The 18,692-nt window shown below is 31.5% G+C and overlaps 1 protein-coding gene and 1 long non-coding RNA gene across 2 annotated transcripts; one reads left to right on the top strand and one right to left on the bottom strand.

Moving 5' to 3' along the window:
* LOC109348110 lies at positions 1,618-17,089 on the bottom strand. Its single transcript, XR_002107701.1, has 3 exons — positions 17,076-17,089; positions 9,015-9,028; positions 1,618-1,696 (listed from the first exon to the last, which is right to left on the bottom strand). It is a non-coding gene; the product is annotated as an uncharacterized LOC109348110 (long non-coding RNA).
* Positions 7,720-11,690, top strand: LOC109348109 (TPR repeat-containing thioredoxin TTL1-like). Its single transcript, XM_019588338.1, has 7 exons — positions 7,720-8,846; positions 9,396-9,591; positions 9,683-9,867; positions 9,953-10,286; positions 10,375-10,579; positions 10,669-10,775; positions 10,901-11,690. Exons 1-7 carry the CDS (start codon positions 7,951-7,953, stop codon positions 11,051-11,053), a joined length of 2,076 nt encoding a protein of 691 aa, XP_019443883.1. The 5' UTR covers positions 7,720-7,950; the 3' UTR covers positions 11,054-11,690.

Genomic DNA, 18,692 nt, shown 5'->3' with positions numbered 1-18,692 from the left:
CAGGTCGCTCTCTTTAAGACGTTTCGTGGACTATCAACCATGCCGTCCCCAGGATAAAACAGTCCAGATCTCTGCTATCGAGTTCTTACTGCACTGTAAGAACCGATCTCGAATGCACCCACCATAATATGGCTATCAGTGCCAATTTCCCCCACGGAAAGATAGGATGAAAAGTTTGCCGGAAATGCATTGGCGGAAAATATGAAGGGGAAAGACAAAGTTGAATGAAAGTGCATTTAACTTTGGGCTAGTTTACAACGAGGGAAGAATGTCTCTATTTATAACATAAAATTTTCTGAAGTTCTTCATCTCTCCAATGTGGGACTAGGGAGTTGTTTTTTTTCTTTCAAAACTCTTCTACGTGGGATTTAGAAGTTTTTTAGATTTCACACAAAATTAAATATAGAAGATAACATCCCAAAGAGAAAAATAACAAGGACATAGATTCAAAGCATGTAAACAAAATCTAGTTGAATATAAAAAAATGACTAAATGACTGAACACAATAACAGAACAGAACAGCACAGACCTTCCCTTGAACAAAACTAATCAGTAACGTTATTTTGCAGTCCAAGTATCCTATGTAGAATGGCCCTATTTTCAGCAGACACATAAAAGTTCATCAAGCTCTTTCACAATTATATAAGGCATGTGTACTATACTTGTTTTGAGAAAGAGAAGAAAAAAAATGTATGAGTTTGATACATTGTTATTGTATTACCCATCATTTATATTTAATAATCACCAATTCTTAAAAAAAGTAATCTAAATAAATGGTAAATGATATAGTGACTATATATAAATCTTTAAACTGCATAAATATTACACTCTTTGACAAAAATCATTGTCCCAAAAGACGAAAAATAACTCCTAACACCTTATCCTATTATAACAACATTAATCTACTCATTGTATTATCACATGGTTATGCCTGTATGTTTTTTCTCCTTGTTAGTTTTCAAGGAATTTACATGTCTTAAACACATGTGGTGATTAGGAAGTGGGTCAAAACATTCATATGAGATCACTATAAATTGTACAAAATGTGTCTAAGGACTATTCCATGATTGATTATTCATCTAAGGGGGCATGAGACATGGGACCAAAAGAAAAGTATCCCATTTAGTTGTTTGCTTTTTTGGACTAATAACAAGACATGAAAACCTAAAGATAGGTATGTCAATATCAATTGATGAACTATGTATAAAGCCATCAATATTTCTGACACACATGATTATAGTGTCCCATAAATTTCCTTCAATTATGTAATTAATCCATACTAATATAATTCCAGGTTAGTTCACATGATAAAGACATTCCAAGTTCCATTATCATCTCTGGGCAAATTATTCACATCACATCTTGGAAATTACCAACATTTAATAATTAATAATAAATGCCTAATAATTTTTAGTAGACTAAATATTCATTTCAGTCTCTCATGTTTTTTGATATTACCAATTTAGTACTCAAAACTTGAAGAACCTAAAATGGTTCTTAAAAATTTGAAATAGTTATAAAATTAGTCATTTTGACATATTTTACAACGCCTGATAAAGGCTAATTTGACCCTAAAAATGGACTAATTTGACCGGTATTAAAAATTTTAATTTTTGGAGACCAATTTAGGTTTTTCAATTTTTAAAGAACCAAAGTGGTAAGATAAAAAAACATGAGAGACTGAAATGTGTATTTACTTTTATTAATAAAGTACCAAATTTATGGAAAGAGTTGAGTTAATAACTTTAAGAATGAAATTGTGTTCGCTTGTCCTAGGGTGAGTTTGTCACAATGCTAAAATTGTTTCTTAGAGATATAAAAGTTACGATTCAAATTCTGGAAATAATATTTTTGCTTACCAGAATAAGACTATGTATACCTACAATTTGTGCATTCTATCATCTTTTTTGTCTTTCAAGAAAGATGAAGATAGGAGAATCAAAAAACATGTATGTTGAAGGATAAGGATAAAGGAGGGGATAAGAGATTATATTGTGCCCTTTAGGTATAGATAGATACAAAAGCTTGTGAAAAGGATTTTACACTGGCAAAGTCCATCTAAAGCTTTATGATTTCTCTTGCATTACCACATGGCCTATCACGTGTTATTGCAGCTCCATGACAAATATATTCTTATCCATTAAAATCATTGAGACTTAATCATAAAAGGGAGGAATACTTATAAACTGATCAGATATATTAGAACAACACCACTAGCTTTCTATTTCTGAGTCATGATAGTTGAGTAAGAAACTTATGACTGTAATGTTGATAATATGTCTATAAGTATATAACAAATGGTTGTGATAAGAGTAAAAAGTGAATTTGATTGATCTATAAGGTTGAAAAATTGGAAGAGTTTGTGCATATTGTGAATCAAGCTTGTGAAAACTTATAATTTATATTTATTTGAATCAAATATTTATAGTTATTGTTGTTTTTTTGGTATAACAAATCAACTTACGGATAAAGAACTAATCCCTTTCGGGGTGTGGGGTTACTCCTCCCAACAAGTGTTGCTCTCAGGAATTAAACCTTAAACCTTTTGATCTATCTGAGGATTCAATGAGACCTTATATCACTATACTAATGTCATATTGATAAATTATTGTGGTTTTGAAATGATATATACCAAATTAACTTATGGTATCTATATCAGTCTTAGGAAACAAATCAATGAACTGCTTGATATTATAATCATCACTGTTAATTTCTTGATCAATAATCATATGTATGCATTTTACTCTTTGAAATACACCCATCCTTTAGAAGAGTTTCTCCATATTAGTAATAACCATGATTTTAGGGTGGCCTATAATTTGTGACCAAGAAGCAAAGTCAAGAAACTTTTTTAGTTTTTGGGTCTAGTTTAATACTCTCATCTTAATATCTTATATCTGCATTGCTACAAGTAACAACAAAATCTAAAAACTATATTAATATAAGCAACTATGACTCAAACACATTTGGGGACAAGAATGTTAACAAAAAAAGCTATCATCAAACTTCACCACCTCTTCCCTTTCCTTTCCAAAAGGCTATAATGATTATTGTCTCAAATTGTATATTAAATTATGGCTTAGATTAATGATATTAAATCAAAAATAATAAAATAATAAATATTTAATTTTTTTAATTGATATAATATATTTTTATTTATTGGAGAAATAGATTAAAACATAGTTTGAGATAACATATTTTTATCCTAAATTTTTTATCTCTCTCTATCATGTGATGGACATGGTGGATCTGACACCCATGATTGTTGGGTTAATATAATCCTCAAAGGCTTAAGTGACTGTACCTTACAAAATGAGAGGTCACAAACTCCTAGACATTCTAAATTTGCCACCTTCCCAATTCAACTCTCTCACGTGCACCCATGGACCGGTAATCAAACTCTTAAACATACTAATCTGTGGGCAAAAAACAAGGTACAAACTAGAAACAGGATTAGCAGCTCTAAAACCAACTTGGTTTTAACCATGGTTTTGATCAATGAGTGATTTTACATGGTGTATGAAATGAAATCTTTTTATTGAGAAAGCTAGTTCCATCACACTTTAGATGTTGTATGTTCAAGGAATTGCTCTTTTAGTCTATAATGCTGTCTAAAAAATGCAGCTTAAATTTATGTATGTGTAGAGGAAAATGCACCTTCAGTTTCTTATCTTTTATACTCAATTTTTTCCAACATTATAAATCATATTGTTTTACTCTCTTATTACAAATTACTGCACCTACTTACTTACTTTCGAAGACTTAAGATCCCTGTGATTATTTTTGGTACATTATATCAAAGTGATTGAGACAAGAACAGCTTCATAATTTGCTCTAAGGTTTTTCGGTTTCAATAATGTTTCTAGCTTAAAGTTTAAACAAGGACGTGCTCAGTTTATTTTGTGTTCTATATTTAGGAGACGGGTGCAGCGATCATTGATTAATGTGAATGTTTAAAGAATTGAGTGAAAGATATTAAAGGCCAAGTTTCACCCACAATAAAATATTGACATTTGTTTATCAAAAATAATAATATACTTAACTAATCTTGTTTTTTTTATATTAAATGCACTCCTATCTAGGGACCTAAGTTAGAAATAGTGGCGACAATGACCCCACTCAACTTGAAAATTTTCATACCATATGATAGTTAAGTAATATTTTTAAACCTATAATTCCATATTACTTTTGCACCTATAGCTATTACTTAAATACTTAGCATTGTATTTTTATAAATTTTAGAGTCTGTCACTGCTGCTATTAGATATATTCTGGCCCATGCTGGTGCTGGCTGCACTTTGGTGGTTGAAATGGTGTGGTTGGGTGGCATAGGTCAAGGTTCAGAAGGGCTAGGTTTTTTTGGTACATGTTATGAGATAGTTTGACGAAGTTGACATAATACTAAGCAGAAGAATAATGGATTGGGATATTCTTCAGTACTAAAAAGTTAAGTATTGTGACCAGACACGTAACATGAACAAGAATTAATGGTCCTTTTAGTTTTTTTTTAAATTGAATAAATTAAAATTTAAAAATTTATTCATACCCTCATATTCCAATATTGAATAGTATAATATTGAAGAGATTTCTACTGGAAGAAAATTATAGTGCACAAAAAAAAAAGAGAAGGTAATGGATGAATGACCACCACTTTCAGCAACAGGAATTGAAAATCATCATGTGAGGGCATTTAAATGAAAATGACAATAAACATGACACATGAACCAAGTAACATTATCAGTTTGTGTGCATAATTGAAAGATCATGTAAAATACAACTATGTTAGTTAACCATTGAATACAAAATCATGAAACATAAATATATACAATACATCAACCCACAATGAATGTATACTTATGGAGGTGCTGAGAACATGGAGTACAAAATGATATACTTGGTGATTACAAATACAAGCACCCATATGGTTTAATTTCAATGAGTATTTCATTGTTCCACTCTTTTTGCTTGAAGAAAAAAAAAGAATGGAAAAGCTAATTATGAATATTTGACCCCACACTCAATCAAGTATATTTGATTTCCACAAATGCAACTCATAGGGCCATGAGAAGAATATCGTTAAAACAAGATTGAAGAGTGAATATATGAGACCTTTGACTAAAATTGGTTAGTTGCATTGGATGATAATATAAAATCATTTTTTTATGAACATATTATGCATCACATAGTATATAAATTTTATGAAAATAAAAAATATTAATAAATTTGTGATCTACAGACTGCTGGTCTAAAATAATTTGGTGTTAATTCAAAATTTTGAGATAGAACTATAATCGAATTAATTTTTGATGGAGTATGTCCAGTTCATGCAATAATATATGTTTTCATGACATAATAAATGTATGCTTTAAGATAAAAAAAATAGATATTTTCTTTTAATTAGTAGCTGAAAATTTATGAACTTATTTAAAATTATTATGAGATTTTTTTAGAATGTAATTATTGTAATATAAGACTATATAATTTTTTCTTCTTCTTAATTATGCTTTTAATCTCTAAAATAGATCAAATTTAGTTTTAGTTCCTAGAATTTATATTCTTGTGTTTCCAAAATTTTGGTTTCAGCCCATAGTAATGATGTGACTAACATCATCATGCATGTATCATAATAATTAGTGACTATCATAATAACTAGTGAGGTTACTAATTAATGTGTTTTTTGTGCTATCAATTATATTCTTCACTTTTTTTTTGGGTGTGTAGAACTGTAGATGTTTCTCCCAACAAATATTGCTCTCAATAATTGTACATTTGATATTTTTATTATTTTGTGGATCTAACAAGACCTTACACCACTAAACAAACTTATTGATAATATATCATCTACATGAATTAAAATTGGACCAATTAATTAAATTAGGGACTAAAAACTCAGGAATTCTTTTGAATAACTAAGGTCAATTTATAGTAATTTAAGGATTGAACTTAAAATTGAAATTTGAGTTTGAGAAAAATGATTGATTTAGGAAGAATGATAAATATAATAATTCAAGTTAAACCTCTTTTATTCTAATTGCTCTCTTAATTTTCACCAATATTATTTTCGGCCAAATTTGTAACACAAACAAGGATTCTTTGCAATGACACAATAGATGATTATTAATTGTATGATAAATGAGGGTTTCTTTTGTAAAATTTTAAATGTTATTATAGTTAATAATAAGTTAAAGGTAATTTTTTTGTCCAAATATCTCTAAAAGAAATGTGGTTATGTTAAACACACGTAGTAGAGTGTAATTTTTTTGTTCATAGTAGAGTAAAGTGTAGTTTTATCTTATCTCAAAGGATTAGTGTAATTTTTTATAATTAAATATTATAAATTATAATGATAAAAAATGGGGGAAAATATAAAAAGAGAAAATAAAGCAAGTTGTATAATGTAAAATAGTGAGTTGTAGGTGGGCTCCACTTGTTGAGTGTGGTCACAGGTGATATCGTGAGATGTACATGATACATTGAATTTTTTTGGTGATGAGTTTTGGAAGGTTGCTATGCGCCTCAATTTTCCCTCGATCGGTTAATCATATGTTATTCCACAGTTTGTGTCATTTCATGTGTCATAGATCTGTGATTGGTCAAAAAATATATATTTAAGTTAAAATTTAATTATTAAATATTTTTCTAACTTATGACATGTAGAGTGACACAAAATATGGAAAAATAGATTTACTCTGATGCGCATATCTTTAGAGGTGCATATAGTTAGTGACTAATGATTATGAAATTAAAGTTAATATTGAGAATGATATATTTATTAGAATTATATTTAATGATTTTAATATTGTATTCATTAACCATTATCATTGAGAGAATGTTTATCACATAAATAAGAGATGAGAGTGAGATTGTTTTTGTTGTATACTTACTCATTTGTTTTTGCTAGTAACATTTGGGAGAATGTAATATCTATTCATTATTATACATATTTATAAATAGTCATTATATTATTATTATTAATTGATATTTTTAAAAATCTAATAATAACTTAATATAAATAATAGATTATACAACAATTGTGTATAAAACTTATAAACTATCTATCCATACATGTTTTTGTCTATATGATATACATTAAACCAAAATTAAGATTAATGATTAAAAATTAATAAGATATAAGAGCAAATTAAACATTCATCAATGGATGAATAAAGACCAAATTAAAGTTTATAGATAGATATTAAATAAGAGGAGGATCCACTTTTAAACTTATTCTCAATTCTAACCATTAATCATAAGGAAATCTAATAGTTTTAATTAGTGAGTAGATCTAAATTATTAGATGTTCTTAGAATTGAGTATTAAGATAAGGAGTAAATTTAAAAAGTGGATCACCACTCATGTGTAATATAAATATACATAATTATTATATTATTTACAATTTATTTAAAGATTTAATAATAATTAAATATGAATAATAAATAATACGATAATATTACATAAAACTAAACTGATACGTACATATTTTTTCTAATAAATAATAAGAAGACATTGATGAGTGAGAAATAAATATAATGTGTGTGAAGAAGGTAGAGGGAGAAGTAGAAAGAAAAGTAAAAGGTGTATGGTGAAGCAATAGTAGATAGAATAAGGAGAAGATGAAGAAATAAAAGCTTCTTTCATCTTCTTCTTTTTTCCCTCTCTTTCTCTCTTTAACTATACACTGTAATAGTAATAGTAACTAGTAACCCTTTCACTCTCTTACAAAAATTAAAAACTTCAACTTTTCTTTCTCTCTCTAACATTCATTCCTTACTTCCTCCTTTTATAATCACAAGATCCCCATTCCTTTCTCTCTCTTTCCTTCTTCATTTCTTATCTATGCTTACCTTCATCCTCAAACATTGCTCATAGATTTATACATAGACAGTGTTGAGCCAAAAGATTCAATTTTGTAGCGACCCTTTTCATCTTTCATCAAAAGGGTATCGAAAAATGTCGCATTCAGGTAACCCCATTTCCGATGTGGTTGGGTTTGTGTCGAACGACTCGATAACCGATCGTTTCCGTGACTCAGTGAACTGTGGCGAGTTCAACAAGCCTGATTTCAGAGAACTCGATCTGGGTTCACCCATTTCACCATTACGAACCCGTGCACCTGGGTCTGGACCCGTTGCTAGTAGTAGTTCAAGTTCTTCTGGATCTTTTTCTGGAGGTAGAACTGGGAAAAATTTGGTTCCTAAAAGATCTGAATCTGCACCTGCTATTTGTAATACTAACAACTCCGGTGAGCTTTCCGGTTCCGGTGAGAATAGTCCGAGCAATGCTCGTGGCGGAAGCGGTTCTAAATCGGGTCATGCAAGATCCGATTCAGGAACCGCTGCCCCGTTAATTTACTCCGGCCAGAGTGTGAATTCGCCGGTTTTGAATGTGCTTCCTACTGGAAACATATGCCCCTCTGGCCGGATCGTGAAGACTGGGATGACCGTGAATCGCGGCTCGAGGAGCGATGTTTTGGGAATGGGTACGGGGAATTATGGCCATGGGAGCATAATGCGGGGTGGGAAAGAGGTTTTGGGTGTGGGGAATGTGAAGGGTGTTGGGATTGGGAGTACTGAGATGGTGAAGAAAGGAGTGCAGAGTTTGGATCCGGAGGAGTTGAAGAGATTAGGGAATGAGAATTATAAGAGGGGGCATTTTGTGGAGGCATTGAGTTTGTATGATCGGGCTATTTCGTTGTCTCCGGGGAGTGCCGCTTATCGGAGCAACCGTGCTGCGGCGTTGACGGGGTTAGGAAGGTTGGTGGAAGCAGTGAGGGAGTGTGAGGAGGCTGTGAAGTTGGATCCTAATTATGTCAGGGCTCATCACCGTTTAGCAACTCTTTTCCTCAGGTAACTTAGCATTGGTTCCATTCATGTTTCGATTTTGTTTGTGTGAAGTTATTTTGGACTAGATTAATCTGAGTCGAGCCGGGAAGACGGGCAACAGATAGATCTTGTTCAGGAGAATTGAGGCTCCTTGCAACTTGGACTCTTGTTTTGATTTAATTGAAGTGTGACCTGGTGGAGTGGTTCTTGTCCTTCCTTGTAAGATGGAGCAAGTCCATTTGGTGGATTTGATTGATTTCATTGAAGTGTGACTTGGTGCATTGGTGGGGTTTGTCTTTGTAAAATGGAACAAGAACATTTGTTGGTTATGGTTGAATAGTTCTGTTTAATTTTGAAGTTATTTCTGTTATTTACCTTTTTTATTTTAATTAAATTTCAAGGTAGTTTTTCAGAGTTATTTCTATAAGACTTTACAGCTGTTATTTGTTAGATTGGATCATTTGAATGGCATGGCTATTTGCAAATATTACAAGTGTGCAAGTTTTTTTTTATTTCGATTTGCATTCATCCGTATATGGAATTGTATTGATATGAGAAGTGGTAATGTCACAGGCTAGGACAAGTTGAGAATGCTAGGCAGCATTTATCTCATCCTGGGTTGCATCCGGATCCGTCTCAGATGCAGAAGTTGCAAATGGTGGAAAAACATATAAGCAAATGTGCAGATGTAAGGAGGGTAGGAGATTGGAGAAGTGTTTTGAGGGAAGTTGATGCTGCTATTGCTGCTGGAGCCGACTCTTGTCCTCAGGTATTTTTCATTTTAATGTCATGTCTGAATTGATAGTATGTTATGGAAGTGTTTATAAAATGTCTGAACCTGTTGGAAATTGAATTTACAGCTCTTTATGTGTAGAGCTGAAGCCCTTTTGAAGCTCCATCAAATTGATGATGCAGAATCAATATTATTGCAATCTCTCAAATCAGAACGGCATACTAGTACCTCATCAGAAGCAAGATTTTTTGGGATGATTTCTGAGGCTTATTCCTACTTTATCAGAGCTCAGATTGAGTTGGCCTTGGGAAGGTGAGTTCTGGAACTATAAAGCTTAATCAGATTCCTAATGAAGGTCTATGTAGGAGAGTAAAAATGGATGATTGTTGTATTGCAGGTTTGAGAATGCAGTTACGGCAGCAGAGAAAGCCAGTCAGATTGACTCCCGAAATGTTGAAGTTGCTGTCTTGCTCAACAATGTAAGGATGGTAGCAAGAGCTCGAGTGCATGGCAACAATCTTTTTAAATCTGAAAGGTTCACTGAAGCTTGCTCGGCATATGGGGAAGGTTTGAAGCTGGACCCTTCAAATTCCGTTTTATATTGCAATAGAGCAGCTTGTTGGTTTAAGCTTGGACAATGGGAAAGATCAATTGAAGATTCCAATCAAGCATTACTTATCCAACCAAATTACACAAAAGCCCTTCTTCGAAGGGCAGCTTCAAACAGCAAGGTAAATTGACTTCTTTTTCTGTATGATACACCGATACTGTAATTTTGTCATAAAGATTAATGATATCTTATCTTGATGTTAATTGCAGCTTGAAAAGTGGGAAGAAGCTGTGAAAGATTATGAGGTCCTGCGGAGAGAACTTCCAAACGACAATGAAGTTGCAGAAGCTCTTTTTCATGCACAAGTTGCACTGAAGAAATCGCGTGGGGAAGAAGTATGCAATTTAAAATTTTGTGGTGAAGTGGAAGAAGTATCAGGTCTTGAGCAGTTTAGAGCCGCAATATCTTTACCAGGTAGTCAAATAGTAAGGGGTGTTTTCCACAGCTCATTTTAGGCAGCTATTAAATTTCGAGTTCCCTCATACTTGGTCTAATTCTTACAGGTGTGTATGTTGTTCATTTTAAAATTGCATCGAATTCGCAATGCAAGCAAATATCGCCATACGTTGATACACTATGTGGTCAGTATCCATCGATTAAATTCCTCAAGGTAACTCAAATCACCCAAAATTGAAGTGTTTTTTTTACATTATCCCTTTCTCTCAATGTAGTTGACTGACATATAGCTCACGTTATGTTCTCTAATGCATGCTATGTTTTTGTCTTTGATTAAAGGTGGATATTCAAGAATGTCCAACAATTGCCACTGCTGAGAATGTTAGGATTGTGCCAACCTTCAAGATATACAAAAACGGAAATCGAGTGAAGGAAATCGTATGCCCTAGTCGTGATATGTTGGAACACTCTGTGAGGCATTACAGCTTATAGAACTTATGACTTGTACTGCTTCTCTCTGTTATCTTTTGCATTCCCCTTCTTCTTACTGCCAAAACCTCCAATCAAGCTCACAAGTCCTTCCTGTTCTTCCATTCTCTCTCGATCCCACCATAAAACGATCACCTGATACCTGTGACATAGTCAAAAACCAGATAATAATCTTAAGCAGCCAATGCCATTGGAACCAAGAGATAGTCTAGTACCTTTATGCATTTTTATTTATTCATTCATTCCTCATTGCTCTTTGGTTCCATGTTCCTCCCAACTCCCTTTGTGAAGTTCCTTTTTATCTTCATTTCAGTTCACTTGGTCAGCTGTTCTTGTATCACTACTTTCTTTAAGTTTAAAGGAAAAAAACCAAAAAAGATGTTTTTGTATGTATAATTGATTCAATTATGAGTTTAAATTACTTTTAAGACAGACAAATATAGACAGAAGGAAAGGGAGGTACATGTATATATGTTATGATATATACTAAACAGTTGAAGCCTTTGAGGGAGATAAGATAAATGGTGGGTACCTACTACTTATTGAGTTAGTCAAAGGAAGGTGAATATGTTGTTATTATTATTATTTTTTTCTTCCATGTCTTAGCCATTTAATCAATAAAAGTTCCCATTTTTTGTTATCCTCCATGCTTTTTATTTACTTAAAGTAACATTTGGGAGACATGTTAGAAGGGTATTTTGATCTATGTTGAACATGTTTTATAAATACAACAGAACATATACTTTATTCTGGTCTGTTCACACTACCATGAAGACCAAAACCATACAAGTGATAGAGTGTTGGGAAGGAATTGGCATATGTATTGGGCAGAAGTTTGAAAAGCTGACTTGGTCTTGGGATTAGAAATCAGGGTAGAATTTCTTCTGTCCTAATATGTGTGTCACTTCATGAATCATTTCATTACTATTGGTCAGAAAATATAAAGTTGATATATATTTAATTCTTATTTTACTTTTCTAATCAATAAGAAACCAGTGGTACATGTAGTGGTACAAATTGAGACAGAAGATGTGGCTTCAGAAATCAGTTGGTTATAGCATTTAATTTGATGGCTTTTATTTTTATGTTTGATTCCTAAAGGCAAGGTAGCATGTGTTCTTAAATGAAGGTTGGTTATGATATTATAGGGGAAGTGGACTTTGACCCTTTATCCTTTTGCACTTTCCTATATAATGAAAGGTGGACCACTAATTCCTGTTTGATTTTTAATACACTGAGCAAGTGAGCAAGCTTGTTTATATAGCTAAGTTGTGATGGTTGAAAAGCACTAAAGCAGAATAATAATAAAACTAATGTGAGAGGTTGCCCTTTGAGGAAAGGGGTTATGTTCACATGTGGGCATTTAAGAAGTTGCTTCTTTCAAAAGAGGGCACTCAAAGCTACCCTAAAAGAGGCCAAAAGGTCATATTTTGGTCGGTGTTTGAACTTTGATGTGTGTGATATGTGAAGGTAACTCATTCCAAATGGTGGTGGGGCTTGGTTAGATTATTGCCATTCTTTGTGGACCTATTCAAGGTCATTGCCACATGAAGTATATTTACCATGCATTTTTAGTTTTTATAGATTTCCATCATATATGTAAAAAACATTATTGGTAGAGGTTTGAATAATAACACCAAAGTATATAATCCCACTTGGAAGGGTTGGCTTTATGCATTAAACAAAGTCATAATGTTTTATCATAAATAATATTTATTAACATAACTTTGATTTTTAAGTCTTTCTTAATTATTTCGTCTATAATTTTTTTATCCTTACGAGGGGCTTCTACTATCTTCTACACATGTTCAAATCATTTAAGGCTCAATTTTATTATTTTTTCTATAATATGAATTATTCTAATTTTCTCCATAATGCATTCATTTCTAATCTTATCTTGTCTAGTGTGTTCATTCATCCAATGTGATATTCTCATCTCTACTACTTGAAGTTTATTATCTTATTGATATTTTACCACCCAACGTCTCATATAACATTACAAGTCTTATAGTGGTGTAATAAAACATTCCCTTAAGTTTGAGTGATACTTTTTTATCATATATGATACTTGAAAAACTCTGTCATTTCAATTAACCTACTTGAATCATATGATTTACATTTTTGTCATTTTCTCATTGTCTTGTATGATTGATCCAAAATACCTAAATCTACTAAATTGTGGTATTATATGACCTACAACCTTTATATTGTTGGTCTTATTTCGACTTATATAAAAGTCATGTGCTTCTAAAGTTTGTCTCCACATTTCTAACTCTCCATTTAATTCCTCTCTCTCGAGTCTCCAACTAAGAAAATATCATCCGCAAAGAACATGCATTGTGACACCGATTATTGGATATGTTCAGTAAGCACATCTAAGGCCAATCTAAACATAAAAAAATCTTCTGAGACTTCGTCTTGTGTTAACGTGTTGGTCTTGACTCACTTTTACACATCTATGATTGCCCGAATGTAGGCAATTCAAACATGTTTTTTCTCTAGAGATTTCCACAACATCTCTAGGCACCTTATCATATGCCTTCACCTCATCAATGAAGACCGTGTACAAGTTCCTTTGGTTCCTTCAATATCTCTCTATCAATTGTTGTAGCAAGTATATAGCTTCATCTTCTACCTCCTCGATATAAAACCAAATTATTTTTCAGTGATATTCGTCTCTTATCTCAACTTCCACTTAACTTTTTCATATCTCATAATTTCATAACATGACTCTTGAACTTAATCATCATATAGTGTATACAATTGTATATGTCTTCCTTCATTATCGATTATATGAGATAATATTATAGAAAAACCAAAATAAATATTACTCATGATTCCTGATTAAAGGTATAGATAAAATCTTTTTAAAAAAATGACTTTAGGATTAAAAATCCTTTGTCATTATTTACCTAAACAAAAATCCCTCTGCCATTGTTGGCATAGTTTATATGGTTATTAGGTTCTAAGTTGGCAACGTTCATACTTAACTTGTTTTAAAAGTCGGTGCTTTTTACATACTTTAGCTCTAGTTTCTAAGTTGAATTTGTGGCAATGTAGGCATAAAACCAGGACTTTCCAGTTGCTATAGTCAAATATAAACGAAATTCTTGTCACGTAACGCATATTCACGTCACCTTAGATTAAAAGTAGATGGTAGAATCAAAGTATAAGGTTGTAAAAATATGGTCAAAAGTGTATCTAGTATTTAAATATAAATTAAGGCTTAGTCATGCTTAGTGTAATAGTTGAATATATGGGGTTTGAGCATCATAGTCTTAATTATTTGTATCCAGTAATATTTTACGTTGATGAAAAAATAAATGTTTAATGGAATATAAAAATGCTGTGTAACTTGTGGACTCTATGTAATAAACTTTGAATAATTACATGGTTGAACTAAGAAGTTACTTGAGTGACATAAAGTTAGAGAAATAATGTGACATGCTAGGGATGGTATAATATAATTATATTGAATTGTATGGTTGAAGTTGAGGCCATAGGAAAAAAAAAATAAAGAGTATGAACAAAAAAACCTTGAGTGAGAAAGAGATTTATCCTTAGAAAATACCATTTTTGTTCTCCAATTTTGATTATGGATGAAGATAAAGGGTGACCAGTGATTAAACCACAGAAACCAAAGGTGCTACAATGTTGTGGACAGGGAAAGAATTTATTACATAATCCATGATTTCAACCAAATTTTCATTAGTAATTTAAAATTAAATGGATAAATTTTAAATCACTAGGAGAGATATAATTAGAATCATTAACTATAATAATTAGCAATAAAATGTTGGTTTGGTAATATATTATTTAACTGAATACTCGTGCAATTTTTATGAACAATAATTATTGAGGGAAAGAATATTAAAGTACATTTATTTATACTATATCTATACTTTTATACTATTAATAAAGGGAAAACACAAAATAACCACCCATCATGGTGTAATTTGTGTTTTCCTATTTTACCCTCAATATCTTTTTATTTTTACCAAAAAACCATATAATATTATTTTCTTATTTTATCCTTATTATCTTCTTATTTTAAAAGTGTATTTGAAAAATTGAATATTAGACCAATTGAATAAATTCAACCATAAATTTAGGGCAAAAAAATTATATTTGAATTTATAAAATACAAACTATACATTACAAACGATAGGAAAGCGGGTTGACAGGCACGACAGTGCATGTCAACACGCTAGTATATATAAAGTCAAAACATGGTGTAAATTTTATCATGGTGTAATTTTCACTTCCTAATTTGTCCTTCATATTATTTAATTTTTACAAAAAAATTATATAATTCTAATTAATCATCACCAACACATTAATTAACTTCTCACCTTAAATTATACATTATCATAAACACAAAAAAATTATAATATAAAGTACACTAAATACAACAAATATATTCTAATTATGAAAAAAAATGAAATATATAAAAACTGAATATATAATTCTATGTTATATTAATCGTCAGACACAAAGTGTTTGTACACATTAGTTAAACATAAAAAGAGAATGATATAATAATTAATGGAAAGTGTGTGGCTGAAGTGATACATAGGGTGTCGGCACGTCCAACTGTCAAAACCACCAGCTTTCACTTTTAGGGCCATATGCCCATACATCTGACCTGTAAAGTCAAAATTATTGAAGACACAAAGCAAACCGAAAAGGACATGCCTTTGCCTCATATTTCAACCTTCAATATTCAAAATTCAACCCAATTTACAAATCATAATTAAAATAAAGAGATTAAATGCTATAAGTTAAGTATTTTATGAAAAAAGGGTTAAACTATGTTTTTTTATCCATATATATATCATATTTGTTTTCCACCTGATGTATTTTTTTTATTCATTCCGGTTATGTTTAATTGTTTATTATTTTTATTATAATATGTGTTAGCATATAGAATTATGCCGAAGAATGATTTGAGTTTTGGGAGCGACATTTGTTGAAAGGCGCAGTCATGAATGTGAAATGGATTAGTTTTTTATCCATAAAAAGTGAATGAATATTTTTAATAGTATAAAAAATACAGAACTATGTTAGACTTATTAATATGAATAGGACTATTGGAATTACTTATGATACTATTTTTTAGCTTCTAATTTGGTTGAAAATATTTCTTCTCTTTACATTCTGGAATCAAAGAACTAAAATTGAAAAAGGTTAGAGTTATGATTTATAAACTTATAACCCCCATCCATTCCATGATTATAAGTTCATTCAATATCCAATCATACAAGAATAACGTTTTATATATTCTTCTATCATTTGAGCAAATAGATCATACACTATTCAATTGACTTAAAAACCTCAATACTTATCACTCTCACTAATATGATATTATTATTTCCATCTTTTTATCTTTCTTTATTTCATATCACATCACCAATCACTTCTCTCTCTTCCCTCCCTATGCTTCCTAGTTCCTACACTTCAAAAAGAGGCATGAGAGTATATTTTTTCTTTAAAGATACTGTTAGATCCTTCTCATTTCTATGTTTTAAAAGAATTTTATGACTATTTTATGGCTATCTTTAATGATATTTTATGTCACTTTTATGGCTTTTTTCCAAGCATCCAATGCTTCATATCCAAGATACTAAGACTTTGCTTGCCTATAAAAGGACACATATAGGCTTCAAAATCATATTCACAACACACATCTCTTTCATTTACACATATATTGTGAGTGCATTCTTGGTGAGAATTCTTGTTCCATTTGAGAGAGTATTTGTGAGAAAAATATTGACATTTGTCCTCATCATTATAAGAGGATTTCTTGTACTCTTCTTTTTTACATAGTGAAATTTTGCTCTTGATCGCCCGTGGTTTTTTTCCTCTCACACTGAGGGGTTTTTCCACGTTAAATCTTGTGTTTGATTTTCTTTATCCTTTACTTGCTTCTCTTTTGTTCTCAATTGATTCAATCATGTGCTTCCGCATTGTGCTCTATCCTCAACAAACACGAATCAAACTAAAAACTAGTCTCACATATAAAGACATTTTGATTGATAGAATTGTGAGACATAAAATATAAACATTTGGCTTCAAAACCTCACAATTGCACAATTCCCCTCTCTCTTTCATCTCCAAAAAAATATGGTTATAAAAAACACATAAAGACCAAATTAAAGTGAAAATATGGTTACATATTACAATCATTTTTAATAAACAAACGATATCGTATTATATTATAACATAAATAATAAAGACCACATTAAAAAAACTTTACAATTTCCATAAAAGAATCTTGTGTACAAGGATTAAATTGAAAAATGTGATGCACAAGAAATGAGTTAATAAGGACTAAAAATAAAAGGCAAAGCAAAAAGGGTCGGTGAAGGTTACTGTACCATACGTACGGTCTACGACAACATGTTGAAAGTGTGTTATGCAGCCGAAACAAGAAATGCTTCTGTTGTTTAGTTTGGATGCCATACTACAGAGGTTAGTGAGAAAATGGTAGGGTTTGTCTTCTCCATGTCGTTTACTCTACTTTTGAAGTATGGACATCATGTTTTCAAGGTCATTTTCTTTGTTGGTTTCTTCTTTCTTTCTTTATCATAATCATGGATGGCTTGGCATGCATTATTGCCTTTTTTGGGTACTACTAAAGATAAGGAATTAACCATTTTGAATATATGATTGTCCCGTCCAACAAATATCACTTCAAGAATTAAACCATTGGTCTTTTAGTCTTTTTGAAATCTAAAGAATCTTACACTATTAAATCAATGTCTTGTTGGTATGCATTATTGCATGGATGATGAGGATCCTTTGTCCTAGTGTTTTGTGGATGCCACTGAATTTATCACGTCTTGTGACCAATTTTGCTTTGTTACATAATGAAGTCCTATTTTGCTTTCTTAACATTGGACTATCATTTCTAGTCATAATAAGGTTCAATTGTTGTAAATAATCTCTCCACTTATAGGGAGTATGTATGGGTCTTAACAAAACTACAAGGCGTATATCTTATGACCTAAAGATTAAGGTCTCAAATCTTAAAAATAGTTTATCTACTTACAAGGGAAGAGTATGATATTCACATTTCACCTCACAAGTCCTACTAGGTAATGAGGTAAAAGCATCATGCACTCACTCATCTAGTTTATTTCAATAGTTTCCATATTAAAAATGTGAGAATGAATATTGAACATGCAAACATATAGGTACACCTATAGTGAATTTCAGCCATTCAAAACCGTAGTAGCTTGATAAAATTACAGTCACTGTTTTCTCACATGCTTTAATGAATAGGGTACCTAATTACCTATAAAATTGCTCAGAAGTACAATTTTGTTTAATGCCAAAGGCTTGTGCAAAATTCTACCTTCATGTTATTCTATGGACCACAGTCAGTAGATGTCCGTAGCATTAGACATTATTATTGATGTATTCAATTAGGGTTAGTTTGAGAATTGGATTTTGGAGAAGAATGAAGGGAAAGGGAAGGCTCGAGAGCTACGAAATACACTTGTGAGATGACTCTCAAGCCTTCCCTTTCCCTTCATTCTCCTCCAAAATCTAACTCCCAAACTAACCCTTAGGATTTGTTTAGGGGTTGAATTTTAAAAGGAAAGGAAAACAAATGGAAAACTTGAGAGCTATCAAATAC

Source organism: Lupinus angustifolius, chromosome LG05 (assembly GCF_001865875.1).
Source record: "Lupinus angustifolius cultivar Tanjil chromosome LG05, LupAngTanjil_v1.0, whole genome shotgun sequence".
NCBI lineage: Eukaryota > Viridiplantae > Streptophyta > Magnoliopsida > Fabales > Fabaceae > Lupinus > Lupinus angustifolius.
This window is presented reverse-complemented; position numbering and strand designations above follow the sequence as displayed.